Source organism: Triplophysa dalaica, chromosome 7 (assembly GCF_015846415.1).
Source record: "Triplophysa dalaica isolate WHDGS20190420 chromosome 7, ASM1584641v1, whole genome shotgun sequence".
Taxonomy (NCBI): Eukaryota; Metazoa; Chordata; class Actinopteri; order Cypriniformes; family Nemacheilidae; genus Triplophysa; species Triplophysa dalaica.
In genome coordinates, this window is record NC_079548.1 from 23977247 (window position 1) to 23992426 (window position 15180).

The window sequence follows — 15180 nt, forward strand, 5'->3', positions numbered from 1 at the left end:
AAGTACAAAAAAATAAAGTGCCTGTCCCGTCCAAAAAATGTCAATGCAATAGTTTAGTTTTTGAAGAATACTACACAGGATACACTGTATATTTTATTAACACTTTCATGAAAAAAAGGTCCAAGCCCAAATCAGGTTTTTTGCATTGTTGGATATAGTCCTTTTTGTTTAGTTTTATCAATGCTTTCCAGAAATTCAATTCCATTTAATTCCAATAAATTAGGTGGAATTGGATAAAAGTGTATGCCATACACATGAATTTAAACTTTACAAATGGTTGATATATTGCTGTAGGGGTTAATATTAGTTGTGTAGGGGCTACACAATGTGAAATGTGAAAGGATAACTACATATTGTCTCTGTTGCATGATCAAACAAGGTTTTGAACAAGTTTTCCAAACAAGTAGTGATTAGAAGTGGTTAGTAAAAAAAAAATTGTGTCTCAATTTAAGTATACTAGTGAGCAAGCCATAGACTACATTATCAAGAAACCACTGGTGTTTAAGAGAGGGAAAAAAACATTCAGAGAAACCAGACTCAAGCAGGAGGGATGGTTCTCCTCTGACAAGAAATTAGACAAATACTGTTTGTAGAAGTTAACCAAATGACTCAGACAGCAGTCGAACCAAGTAGGAAGCAAAATAATGAAGAGGATCTAAAGATCTCATATTGTTTTCGCTGTGGTGATGCCAGATGGCGCTGCCTTTATTTATAATGCAAAGTTTCCTGTGCTTGAGGTGTCATTGGTGACATATTATTCTATACATATATATACTGTATGTCAATATATATCAGTTAGTGTAGCTTACGGCTATTTAGCACAAACCTTAATTTAAAGTGATTTACAGTATATTTAAGGTCCCAAATATTTGAACAATTGATATGTTCCCTCAAACCCATGACTTGCAAATCATTAATGTACACTGGGTACAGAGTGTATTCTGACCCCCTTAAATTTTTCACTCTTTATAATATTGCAGCCATTTGCTAAAATCATTTACATTCATTTGTTTCCCTCATTAATGTACACACAGCACCCCATATTGACAGAAAAACACGGAATGGTTGACATTTTTGCAGATTTATTAAAAAAGAAAATCTGAAATATCACATGGTCCTAAGTATTCAGACCCTTTGCTGTGACACTCATATATTTAACTCAGATGCTGTCCATTTCTAATAATCCTTAAATGGAAGACATTTGGGACAACCAGAACCCTTCCTAGAGCTGGCTGTCCGGCCAAACTGAGCTATCGGGGGAGAAGAGTCTTGGTGAGAGAGTTAAAGAAGAACACAAAGATCACTTTGGCTGAGCTCCAGAGATGCATTCGGGAGATTGGAGAAAGTTGTAGAAAGTCAACCATCACTGCAGCCCTCCACCAGTCGGGGCTTTATGGCAGAGTGGCCCGACGGAAGCCACTCCTTAGTGCAAGACACATGAAATCCTTTAGGAGTTTGCTAAAAAACACCTGAACGACTCCAAGATGGTGACAAATACGATTCTCTGGTCTGATGAGACCAAGATAGAACTTTTTGGCCTTAATTCTAAGCGGTATGTTTGGAGAAAACTAGGCACTGCTCATCACCTGTCCAATACAGTCCCAACAGTGAAGCATGGTGGTTGCAGCATCATGCTGTGGGGGTGTTTTATAGCTGCAGGGACAGGACGACTGGTTGTAATAGGGAAAGAAGAATGCGGCCAAGTACAGGGATATCCTGTACGAAAACCTTCTCCAGAGTGCTCAGGACCTCAAACTGGGACGAAGGTTTACCTTCCAACAAGACAATGACCCTAAGCACACAGCTAAAATAAAGAAGGAGTGCCTTCACAACAACTCCGTGACTGTTCTTGAATGGCCCAGCCAGAGCCCTGACTTAAACCCAATTGAGCATCTCTGGAGAGACCTAAAAATGTCTGTCCAACAACGTTTACCATCCAACCTGACAGAACTGGAGAGGATCTGCAAGGAGGAATGGCAGAGGAACCCCAAAATCCAGGTGTGAAAAACTTGTTGCATCTTTCCCAAAAAGAATCATGGCTGTATTAAATCAAAAGGGTGCTTCCACTAAATACTGAGCAAAGGGTCTGAATACTGAGGGAACATTGTCCTGCTCAAGAGGGAACATTGTCCTGTAATGGGTCGTATGCCACTACAGTCCTTTATTGTACAAGGCCCGAATACTGAAGACCATGTGATATTTCAGTTTTTCTTTTTTAATAAATCTGCAAAAATGTAAACAAAAAATGTAAATATGCAAAAATGTAAACAACTGTGTTTTCCTGTCAATATGGGGTGCCTTGTGTACATTAACATGGAAAAAAAATGAACTTAAATGATTTTAGCATATGGCTGCAATATAACAGAGTGAAGAATTTAAGGGGGTCTGAATACTTTCCATACCCACTGTATATAATGCATACACACCATATGCATTCTGTGCACTGTATAAGAGTTTGGTATTCAAAATGTAGTCTCAATTCAGCCATAACCTGCAGGTTTAGACAACACAACAAAGAAGAATGAGAGCAAAGTGGGAAAAGATGAAGGAATAAAAGCCACATTACAGTACAGTAATGACGCCTGTGAAGGAAAGAGGTCCCTGTTGAAAGTATGCAGACTAATAAAGACAGAGGAAGTGAAACGCACTGGCACCATTACCCAGAGTGCCGCTCGGGTGTCACTTCAAAGCATTCCCAGCTATTAATCAGATGCTATCCTACACCCCTCCCCCCAAATCCCAAACCACCCCCTTCACCCAATCCCCTGGAACAGCACAATGGAATCATCATTACTACAACTCACAGAAAAACACAACTTACCACACCATCATTATCAACGAATTCACCTGTCAGTTCAACCAGAAAGAAGGTGACTGCTTTATTTTATTTTGAGAGCCGTACAGTCGTTTTTTCAGGGGGTTTTCCTGCTTGTCTGCAGGAGAACCAGTATTTGTCCTTGCCAAACATGAATACACTTTTCAACAAATGTTGGTGAAGGAATTTTTTTTTATTTTAATTAATAAGATTTTTAGCCTGATTAATAAACTGGATTAGTGTGTATTCAAAACAGTCAAAACAGCACAAAAAAATAATAATTACATTTACAAGACATCAAAAAAAAAAGTAGGACAAACCGAAAGGGACCAATATCTGACTCAAACCTTATACACAGACCCCATCCTGAGCCATAATTTCATGACATTACATTACCTTGTAATATTTATGTTTTCTTTAGTTATTTTTATTAGTATTACTGGCACCATATTTAATAATAGTCAAGCTGATAAAATACTCGGAAAGAAAGAGAGAGAGGTTCAGGTGTTAACACCTGGCTCTTGTTACATACAGTGGGCTCTGTGCCTGGACGCGCAGCCACGTAATGAAAACACCTGCCACAGCGCAATATATGACAGGGGGGTGTTGATCCGTCCAGGCAGGCCCTGTTGGGGCCCACTCGCTATACACTGAGAGCAATAAATCCAGGCTGGATCTCCCTACGGCCGCCAGAGAGGAATCATCATCTCTCCGGCCTCGTAGCACAGGATTAACTTCTGCACCGCAGCTGTCTCTTTAATATTAGATAGATGTTATACAATTCTAATCCCTCGCACTAACAACTTTACCCCCTCACTAACTGATGTGCTTTTTGCATCCACGGAAGCTCAATGTCGTAGAGATTTACACACACACACAAAAATTTGAGTGTTGCTTGGCTAGACTTCTTGTCATTCTGCTCGGGTGTTGCTCAGGTGTTCTGAGTGGTTGATAGAAGAATGCTAAGCTGTTGCTATGGAATTTTGGGTTGTTTCCAGGGTGTTGCTACAGTACATGTTTGCTATAGTGTTATAGGTAATTTGTGCTGTTGGGGAATTACGTACAAAGATCAACTAAACCATCAAATAGTTTTTCACCAAAGATTTTCATCACACATATGACAACATTTGGTGGTTAAAGACTCTTGTGAGGTCTCTCAGTTTTATTTCATTTTTACAGCATAATTTTCCATATTCCATTCCAGAGTCATTTGTTCCCCAAGTGTTAAGTATTATTGCTTTTGGTTGATGCGTTCACAAAATATATATATATATATATATATATATATATATATATATATATATAATGGGTCAATTACGTAAACAACTGCTTATCACGTGGTCTGATGAAAAATATCAATTTTGCATTCAAATAAAAATAAGATACATCTAATTTTTGTGACTGAAATATGAATCTTTGATACAGTGTGCTTAAGTAAATGGCATTTACATGAGCCATTTTCAAGAAAAATAAGTTAATTGTGTTCATTTAAGAAGACAAAATTATGAGATGATTACTTATCAAAACTTAAATGAATGCACTTAAAATATAAAAAAGATTTAAAAAAAGATGTTAAGCATATCAAGGAAATGAATTAATTTTAAGATAAATCATGGTCGCACCACATAAAATTTTTAAGACTATAGCCAATTCAGATAAAAAAGCACTAAAATCCCTTCATTTAAATGTTTAATATGCAATTATGTGTACACCACATTCTTAATGTTTGAACAACAGCTATAGATATTATTATAAATGTGTATTCTACTGTATAATTGAAAATTCTTATATGTCATTGACACATAATTAATTCACAGGAATCTGGCAAAGTATGTATTTTTTCAAACATTTTATTTTTGTCACATCCAAAATGCATCTTTATTTCCTTTTTTAAAATAGAAACCTTGTGCATATTTTGACATGTCTAGAGTCTAGACTCTATCAGGGGTCTAAACAGGGGTTTAGTAATGTATGCATCAAAAACATTCTCTGACAGTTTCATTCATAATGCAAAATGTCACATCCATAACGCTGGAATTGCCTGGTTGCGTAGGTATTCTAGGTAGTTTCTGGGACATTGCTTGGGTACTGACAAAACTTAAAGAGCCCTATGGTATGATATCTGTAGTACTCGGCTCACTAAATATGGCCAGGGTCTCTTCTTTAATATAAGTTATGACATTTCTTTCTGTCGATTCTATCACTAGCACAAACAATTAAAACACAAAAAGAAAGTGTGACTATATAAAATATTATGTACAGGATGACTGTATATTTGAGATGTGTTTAGGTTGCTTTCTGTAACATTGAAGTGTCATTTTATACTTTCTATCTAAGACAGAACTGTTGTTAATATTGGTCAGAGAGAGATAGAGAGAGAGGAGGCAGTGTACTCTGGTGGTCAAAGTGAGGACAATGGAGCAAGAGGATACTACTGGTTGCTCACGTTTGCTATTGCTGAAGTATATTTTAATTTTACAGTGCATGCTGTGAGCACAGAAGAATACGTGAATGACGTTCTACATTATGCCAATATGTTGTCCTGTATGCCAACAGGCCAATACAGCTTTCCAAGAGACCACAGATGACGTCCATAACTTACAAAAGATAACCACACTTTAACTACAAATAAAAAAGACATTACTTTAAATAAACAATTGTAACAACAATTATTTTTTTCTTTTTGCTAATCTATTTGTAACAGTACCCATAGTTTAACCATGGTATCTAAAGTAAAACCATGGTTTTATAAATGGTAACAATAACATTGCCTGATTTTAAGTAAATATTGTTTTTATTTAAAAAAGTTGAAACCGTTTACAGTATATTTTTACATCTCAGTTGCTATGCTTCGATTCTTTTTATTTACATCACCTATACTGTATATTGCAGTTTTTTCTGCCTCTGGCCGTGTCACTCTGTGTTCAGATTGCTTCCATATGGTCTGTTATGAACATCTATCGAGAAGCCCTTTTTGGTTGATCACTAGTTTTAGTCGTAATGCAGTGTTTTTTGCAGGGTTAGGGTGAATGTGTGTGCTGTTCATATCTTTTGTTATCATCAGTAAAGCTCTCTTCATAAAGCAGACACATGATCGAGGTCAGCAATGCCCGTAGGGTGTCCCTCAAACCCCTCAACACACAGACCCACAATCCCCCCTGTCCAGAACACAACACGGCCTTCTCCGAAGGATTACAATGAAAAAACTGAAATTAAAAACAAGTAATCTGGATTTTCTGCTTGAGTCGTTAATAATGCCTAACAGCTGTCACATGCAGCGTGACTACACGTGGCGGTTGGCCCGAGGCTGCCTGACGACAGAGAGACAGACAAAGACAGAGAAAAAGAATTTCCCTTCGTCTTTCATTTTTATTCTTCACGTTGTCCAATCTTTATTTTTCAGGGAGCTGTGCGTCTTCTAGAAGGAAGTGTGATGTTTCTCAGCTGGAGTGTAAAACACACTGCTTGTGTGGAAGGATCTGCTCGTCTGGCTTCTCTCCTTTGTTTAAGGTTGCTGTGCCCGCCTGACCTGCGGTGTGAGGGGAGGCCACGACTGTCTGGCAAGTCGCCACAAACTACAGATATCTTGTTTATAAATGCTGATTTATAACCTACTCTATCCTTCAAGAAAACTCTTTAAATTTAAGACTGCAATATGTAACGTTTTTGGTTAAAAATGGACAACATTATAATTTTGTTATAATATATGTAAGGGGTATCCACATAAACTGTGCCTAAAAGGGTGTTAATGCACGACGTGGAGGCAAAGAACCACCTGACGCGAAGTGGAGTGTGTTTGCCTCTGCGAAGTGCATTATAATCCCGTAACACATGGCTAGCTGTGGATAATCCCATTTATATCATGGTCATTTGCCAAATTAAAGATGGTATTGATGTTTACAGTGTCTTTTGAGATCAAACAGGTGAAAATGATAGTTAATTTCGTCAGTTAATTTGAAATGTAATCAAACTGACTGGAGCTACTCATTTAAAGGGTTTTAATGCACACCTACCAGCCAATCAGAATCCAGTTTTCAAAAAGATGCTATAATTTGCTATGTATAGAAGGTTCTAATATTTTATAAATAATCAATAATATAGAAAATAAATTATGTTTAAAAACGTCTTATTACCTTATGCTGGTTGGTAATTTTTTATGTTGTTTAAAGTTCTCGGTGGTGATTTTGTGGTAAATGTCAATTTGACTTCATCTGGCATCAACCCATGTAAAGATAAGTATGTAAAATAACCTGCCATTTTACTATTAAACAGAGATGGATATACAGAGGAAAAGGTTACAGACTGGAGCTTTAAAAGCAACATTATTTATTTTGTTCTAACCGGTTTTCCCTGATGAAGATATGCCTGAATGTGTGAAGTCCGGTTCTGTCAGATTTAGCTCACTTCTGGGGACTAATTTTGTCCTCAAAGTAAACTATGGATAACATAACACGCTTCCATACACACACATACACAGACACACACTCGCCCGTCAATATCGGCTGAGCCTTTGATGTGGGCCCTAAAACTTCAGATCTCAGATAAATGGGAAGTGAGAGAGACTTTACAACCAGCCAACCCCATATCTCCCTACAAACCCCTTCATCAGGTCTGCCATAAACACCAAACACACTTTCATAACACCACTAAACACCTGTGCCTGCCTTCACATCTCCTTCTGAGATATCCACATGATGATTTCATCAATAAACTCCTGCAGTAAAGTTATTTATTCCCCTCTTGAAAATAAAACACAAGGGTAAGAGGCAGTCAGCTAGGTAAACCTGTATAGACAGAGAGGACCCTGGGATATTCAGGGAGGATGAAAGATCGAGGGGACATTCTGCCACTCCAAGGCAATAAAATGGGAATGAGGGTGTGTTTTTATCTTTGAGCAACATGCAGTAAAACACACACAAAGCTGCAGTCGGAAAAATTGGTGCGGTGTGTGTGTGTTGTGGGGTGGGGTGCGTTGAGGGGGTTGCAGGAAGGAAGGCACTAACCCCCTCAATGGTCGGAAATAGACACCAAATGTTTAATGCAAAATCAAGCCATTATGAGATGCAAGATATTAGCCAAAAGGTTTATTAGAAAAAACTATTTACAGAGGTAAAGTGTTATATATTTGTTTATGTGTTTATAATAAATGAAATAAATAAATGTAAATATAAGTTATTACATTAAATGACTTGGCAGACTCGACCGATCAAACATCTCACTGGAAGAGCCACGATCCAACACCACAAATTTCTGTTAAACAACACACAGGGGAAAAAGTACGATACGAACTTTGAGGTAAACCTAGTACAAATCCACACCCCCAAATCTCACCTGCAAATCTATCTGGTCTCTATATGGCTTGGGTTGAAGTTTTATATTCCTTTATTGTCTTTCAAGAAAGTTTAATCACTAATTTGCCGTAAACTTTAGACCAAAATATATAAATTTCTTTTAATCTGAGATTCATTTAATTTCCTTTGAAATATTGAACTATACACCAGATATTGGCAAAAGTGCAACTTCAATCCAACCAAGAGGAACAACCAAAATAACCGAGTGAGAAGAAGTGTAATTCAAAGTGTTCTCAAAAACATGGTAAAATTTCATAAGTCTTTGAGGGACAGCCAAGGGAGAGTTGTGACAGCATAGTCCGTCTCTATAAACCCAAGAGCAACTGAATAATAAACCCGCTGATAGACACCACTGAAGGTCTTTCACCGAGCCCGGATGCAAACGTGCATCTAAATGCATTTCTACATCAATTCCCTGAAATATTTATGCTCTTTGTAAAGAATTCATGCGAGACCATGAGGGAGGCGAGTCCCCGGGGGGAACGGAGCAAAGAGATGTCCACTAACACAAAACACACCTGCTGTACGTCTGTGTGATGCTATTGATTTACTTAACAAGGACAAAAATTGGTTTTATGTCTGTGTATACTGTATTAACGTATATTTTTTTAATTCATTCAAAAGTTACATATGTAATGTATAGTATTTAAATGCATGTTTTTTTTAACAATAGTGGAAAATGTCCATAGTTCATGCAGTGAGCTCAACATTTAGTGGCAATGATTGTGTGAGGGAACTTACATCTAAACATCACATGCAAAATGCCTCAGAAAGGTTAAGTTAGGGCTGAGAAATGTCTATATCATGATGAAGACACTTGCTTTTATATTTTGCAGTGGTTGTTTAATTCCAGATAGATTTTCAATACCCGACAAATATGGCCAAAATAATTCACAATATTGTGAAATGAAATAAACAATTTAAGTTTAATTTTGTTTATTTTGTGTTTCTCTTTATTGCCCAATGAATCACACTCAAAATACAAGTATAGGGAAGAAGACACAGTTTGTAACCATTGTGGCTCTTAAGGCAAACTGTAATTTGGGTGCAATACTCCCACCTACTATGTTGATGTGTCAATAATATCACAGTTATTGTCAATACTGGTATTGCGACACCCCTAATTCCAGTCCTGGGCACCAACAGTATTGCACAGTTTGGATCTCCTATCAAACCCACTTGATTGAAATCAACAATTAGAAATGTGAACAGAAATGAAATATGCACAATATCCTACATTTTGTAACTGGTAATGGCATAGTACTAATCAATCATCTAAATATTAGGTAAAAAATGTCTATTACTAGTAGATGTGGTTCATAATTCTAGCACATACAAACAGATGTGTAGAAACCCTTTCCTTATCATCTAGCACAACATTTTTTAAATTGCTTACCGTTATCCTCGTCAAAAATAAGGGTTTAATAGCGGTGGTGGGGTAATAATACACAAGTTAAAAGCCACCACATGAATCAAACGGGAGACATGGGTGAGACAGTAATGTTCCAGACAAAGCTATAAAACTGTGAGGTGGGTACATTTTATATCTAGGAACAATTCCTCACCTGTCTCCATCATTGAACAGTGATGACAGCATGGTGGCGCAAGCTGAGTGTGTGACCAAAACACATGTCATATCCGATTGAAAAGACACCTTTGCCTTTTAGCTAACATTTACCTCCTTAACCTACACTTATTACCTAAGACCAAATATTCTCACACACACCCCTCTAAATGGTGAATGTTATGTGTGTGACTAAAAGGAAGTGTGTTATATCGCAACATTTCCTGTGTTTTTGATTTAAAACAAATATTTGATTTTTGAAAAAATTCAAATTGATGAATTGTTATAATTAAAATATATAGATTAATCATAAATTTGAACATGTGATTTGTAATTTTTTCTATACAATATGTATAATACATTGTGTGTTTACTTCATTTAATTGTTTTGGAATAGTGTCTTTTATGTGGCTATTTGTTTATTTGCATTGCCTTGTTGATCAATGAGGCACATTGTGCATGAAGTGAATACATGTTCAAGAACAGTACAATTACTTCACAAAACCTGCTGAAACATTGTGGAGAAAGAAACCTATTTTTTCATTTCACCTAGAGCCTGGGCCTTTAAAAACATTACATTCAAGCCATCGACAATTGATAGTAAAAAGCAATTAGATTTAGAAAGGCTGGATAGGCATATGTGTATTCTAGAATGCAAAAAGTTTAGTTTCAATAAATGTCTATGCAAGGTTAGTATTGTGCAAGTGCAGTACGCACGTAGGCTACATTATACTGCTTCATAGACAGCATTACAGATAACACATTAAATCGAGATTGGATGAATCAATGTTGATAGATGCCCGAGTCAGCAGTGACAGCAGACACTGCCCATGTAGACACAGGGATTTCAACCTTTTTGGTCAACTCTGTTGATCGACTATCAGCAAGGACACGAGCAGAACAAACAAGAAATCAAATATTATCTCTTATTTTGAGATTTAAAAGGTTTCTCTAAATCCGTTTTTGGTCCTTCGAACGGAAAGGCCACATAATACAGCACTGACGTATACAAATGAATTACATGCGATCCTCGGTCAGCAACGTTAACAGTTCTCAGAAATCGTGTGTAAAATACCAGCCGATATTAAATACACAAAAGCAAATGTTCGAGGTAAAAACGCAACAGACCTGAATGCGCCGCCATTGGTAAGTGAGACGGATAATATTTCCCGGCTGGAAAATGAGGCGTGTGTTGCACGGAGCCGTGGCCGCCGGAGGAGATGCGAGAGGCGGCGCGATGCACAATCGTGGCCCGCTCTGAAAGGAGGTGTGCTGGAGCGGAGAAATCACGACCCTCCATAACGAAGAATATGGCCGATATACTCCAAAAATCAAGCAGAAATCAGATGAAACCTGAATACTGTAATCCGTCAGTGTTGGTTTTAGTGTGAAGCCCGCCTCTCCTGCTCATGCTGAAGTTCCCAATCATCTTTTCTACAAAGACAGAAGAAACGATAATACATCAGTATAACAAACGATGACAGCTAGCATAAAGCTACCACAGTGCGATCACATGAATGACAACTGTATACGTAACCGAATGTTCATTTCCAATTTTTTAAAGAAAGCACATTGTTTTGAAAGACCCGTTTAAATTAGTGTAAAGGAGTTGCGACAGAACCGTACAATGCTAGTGGTTGAAAAGGCCTGCAAATGATGCGCACCTTTTCAAACACAGAAACAAATCCTAGAATGTTTAGAAGACATTATGCATAGACATTCATGCATACACACGGCTACAAGCTACATCGACCCCCATTCCCTTTTGATGTAGTAAGAACAAAAAAAGGCTATTATATTTACAGATAACACGTGGAATAAATCTAGCATTTTTTGCTATTAAAGCAACTATATTTTACATATATAGTAGAATTATAAGACCAGCACTGAATGAACAAACATTTAATTCGTTTTTTATTCATTTACCAATTTTTTTAGTAAAAACTACATAGATATGGATTCATTTTGTGAGTTTTTTTGTGTAAGGCCTTACACTGGCCGATGTGTGGGGGTGTGTGCGCGTATCACCAATGCAATTCCCCAATTTTGCAGACCTGATTTAGCTTTTATTTGGTACAGTTAAAGCCAATAAAAAAAGAACACACCAAAACCTGAATTCGAGTTTCTACCAATATTGTGCCAATGTTCGATTTTTATTCAAATAAATTGATATCCTCTTTACACACTAAATCCATTAAAAAAGGCTTATGCCCTTATTTAAACATTTTTCCCAATGAATACATGCAAACGTTTATCAGTTACGTAAATTTGACAAAATATAGCCACATAAAAAACTTAGTGTTTTTATTTATTTCGAATGCTGTTGTAGAAGGCCATGTCTACAATCCAAGGTGGCCTTACAGCAAGCAGCTTTTGTCTCCCTTGCAAGGACTGCATGCTCTCCGTCAGCCATTACCGTACAGCCTCAATCCTCCAAACCAGCCGCCCATTTCGAGCTCACAACATTCAATCCCACACTGCATGCTTTGTTTTCATTCAACTATTTACATGCGATTGAAGGCTTTATTGCTTTGTACAGACGACCGGATCTCACGAATGGCGTCAATATTTGCATAATCTCGAGGCAAAGAAGCCAGTGTTTTTGTCTCGTGCATGACAATGCATTAAGTAGAATGTTCGAGAATGTCTGTGTTTGTGTGTCAGATCGACCAAGAGCCATAAGTAAAGCTACTACTTTGTGCTCATCGAATTAAATTCATGGGTTGTATGTCGGTAATGTATTCGAATGGAACAACGCGCTGCCCGGACACCAGCAGTAAAAATGCCCCTCTCCTACAGATTGCAGAAATTAATCAGGATTGATCATTACAAATAATTAGGGCCTATTAATCGAAGAAGAAAAATAGCAATCGGTATGTGATAAATTAATATTTGAAATCTGGATGTTGCATGTTTCTTTATCTTATGTTTTAAATGAGGCACTGCAATAAAAAGGATTAAGAAAAAAATCGCAAAATGAACATAACAAAATATTTAATTTGTAGCTCTAAGAAATATTATTCAGCGGGCAGCAATCACTGTTGGTTTTTCAGATGTCATTTACATACGTCGTTACATATTTTATAAAAAAAATATATAACAAGAAATTTGAATAATTTACGAGTGGTAAGTGGAGGCCTCACCAGATTAATTTCACAAAGTTTTCTTCGACAAATTACTTATTGGCTAAAGGTAGGAAATCGTTTAATTAAAACTAATATTGCGGGCTATAGAACTGTAACTAGTGACATATATCCATTTGTCAATACAAAATAAAATTTGTAGTCAAAGGCCGATATTTATTATTTGTTCAGTTTCAGTGTTTTTAAGGTTTCTTTTTGTTTTTCGTTAGGTAAACACAACCATGACATAAAAATAAAATGAATTACTTACTGGTATGTTATATCCTTGCATAACAATAAATAATTTTAATAATAATGAAAAAATATTTATTCAAAACAATAATGCCGCGTAATTAAAAATCATTTTTCAAAGGTTCAGTCCTAGTTTTCCATTATAGGATTGTAGAAGTTGTCGCTCGCCGATGCCGGGCTTCCACAGGCCACTGAAGTCACAGATCGAGTCTCCACACGGCGATCCTCTCGCCCAGCGCCGATCTCGCGTCTCAGCTCGGAGAGAGTAAACACACACGCTCATTGGTCAGTTACACGCATGATACTGAGACTGCTCCGCTCGACCAGGGACACTCCACTCCCTGATTGGTCTAAATAGGAGACCAATAGGAATTCGTCATGGATAGACCGAGCAATAAGGCGAGCGGCAAATTCAAGCAAAATGCGAATGTCTGAGATATTGCTCAAGCTTGTCATCAAATATTTCTCCCGATCCGGAACAATCTTTTCTGCTTCATTTAGCCACACTTACAGTGTCTAGCAGGGATGGAGAAGACTTTTTCCCTTGTAGGTATCGTGCTTTTTAATAGTCTGTATTTCGAACTTTTATAATACACGACATTTTATAGACATGTAAAGCGCAAAAAATCCTGTCTGGAAGTTTTATCTTATTATCTTATTTTGAATTAGATAATTTTTATGTATTGTACCACAATTAATTAATACATATGTTAAATAAGAACTAAAACAGAATGTTTACTGTATTGTGATATATAGATTAGATTAACTTTTTAAATTCTCGAAAGATGTGCATTGCAATCGTTCATGACATCGCACGTCTGGGGACGACACACTGCAGTTCATGAATACTCATTTTAAAAAACACGCTCCAGTCATTGAAGGATTGGATTGGTTGGCAAGTTGACAGTGTCATTCGACGCGTGTAAACAAGACTCTGATTGGCTGCTCGCCAGTCTGCATTGGGTTATCTGAAAAAAAGAAAGAAATAACTGGATCTGCGGTTTCAAGGCGTCCCGGGGTTAGACGATGAAAGCAGATAAGAAGGGAACCGTTTTAAGGCGCACCTAAATACTTAAGTTGAATGGCCCTGGAGCTACACTCGAAAGATGGCGAATTAAAGAAACAAATGTGCGTTATTTGAAGGAAATTGAAGAAATACCCACAGCTCTGGAGCGGAGAAACGCGGTATAATCACAAGCGTTGATGGCTATTTAACTCTGGCAAGGGATGGGAAAACGAAGATAAGGAAGATCTGGGATCCACTCGAAGCAGTAAAACGTTTCTCATGAACTCAGATTTGACTTTTCACTATGCCCGAATGTTTGCACGACAGACAAGATTACCTCTAAACTACTGGACGTTTGTTAAGATAAGAAAAATAAGTTCCTGTTTCTGCAATGTTTAGTGGTTTTGTCAAAGTGAAATATAATCTTATTTTGAGTAAATGTAACGTAGACGTAGGCTACATTTGAATAATATAGTGAATTTTCGGACAAATGCTTGATTTAGTTGTAATAAAAAATATATCTAAGACATATATTATCTATAGGAAAATCATTAATTGCCATTTTCGTTGGCTTCAAAAAATCGTAGAGGTTATGATTAAAATGTTTGAACTGCATTTCATATAGAGATTGTATTATTTTTTGTTGTGTAACGTAATTTCTCACAAAAGTGGTGTTTTACATATGTTAATTCTTGCGCCTTTTCTCGTAACTGATAACATTTTTTCCGTGTGAGTTAGTTTATTATACACGTCTGGAGAAACAAAATAGTTCCATATAATTATTTGAATGACTACTACATAATGCAAACAGGCCCAGTCTTTACAGTTATAAGTGTGGATATCCTTTATTTTAAATCTGACCATATGTAATGTGATGATATGCTGTGTATAATATTCAGAAATGTTATAGCATAAATTAAATGAAAATATTTTTTAAACATCTTGATGTCTCTATGCTTGCTGACAATTATCTTCCCAATTTAGTATTTTGGTGTCCTTATGTTACATAATTTATATGGTCCTTTAATCTGTCAGCATTTTATTCAGATGTATATTCAACATACAATTACT

General features: G+C 36.8%; 1 protein-coding gene across 3 annotated transcripts in view; it reads right to left on the minus strand.

Annotated features, from left to right (window-relative positions):
* LOC130426932 (BAH and coiled-coil domain-containing protein 1) overlaps nt 1-13380 on the minus strand; it is a 78700-nt gene extending 65320 nt beyond the window's left edge. For 2 of the 3 annotated variants that reach the window (XM_056753942.1, XM_056753940.1), the window contains exons 1-2: nt 13123-13380; nt 10858-11163 (exon numbers count right to left, since the gene is read on the minus strand). In XM_056753942.1, the coding sequence (XP_056609920.1) occupies nt 10858-11029 (172 nt within the window). In that variant the 5' untranslated portion in view covers nt 11030-11163; nt 13123-13380. Of the gene's footprint in view, nt 1-10857; nt 11908-13122 lie in introns of those variants that run through there. The other variant, XM_056753941.1, reaches the window with a different exon arrangement.
* Nucleotides 13381-15180: the final 1800 nt, after the last annotated feature.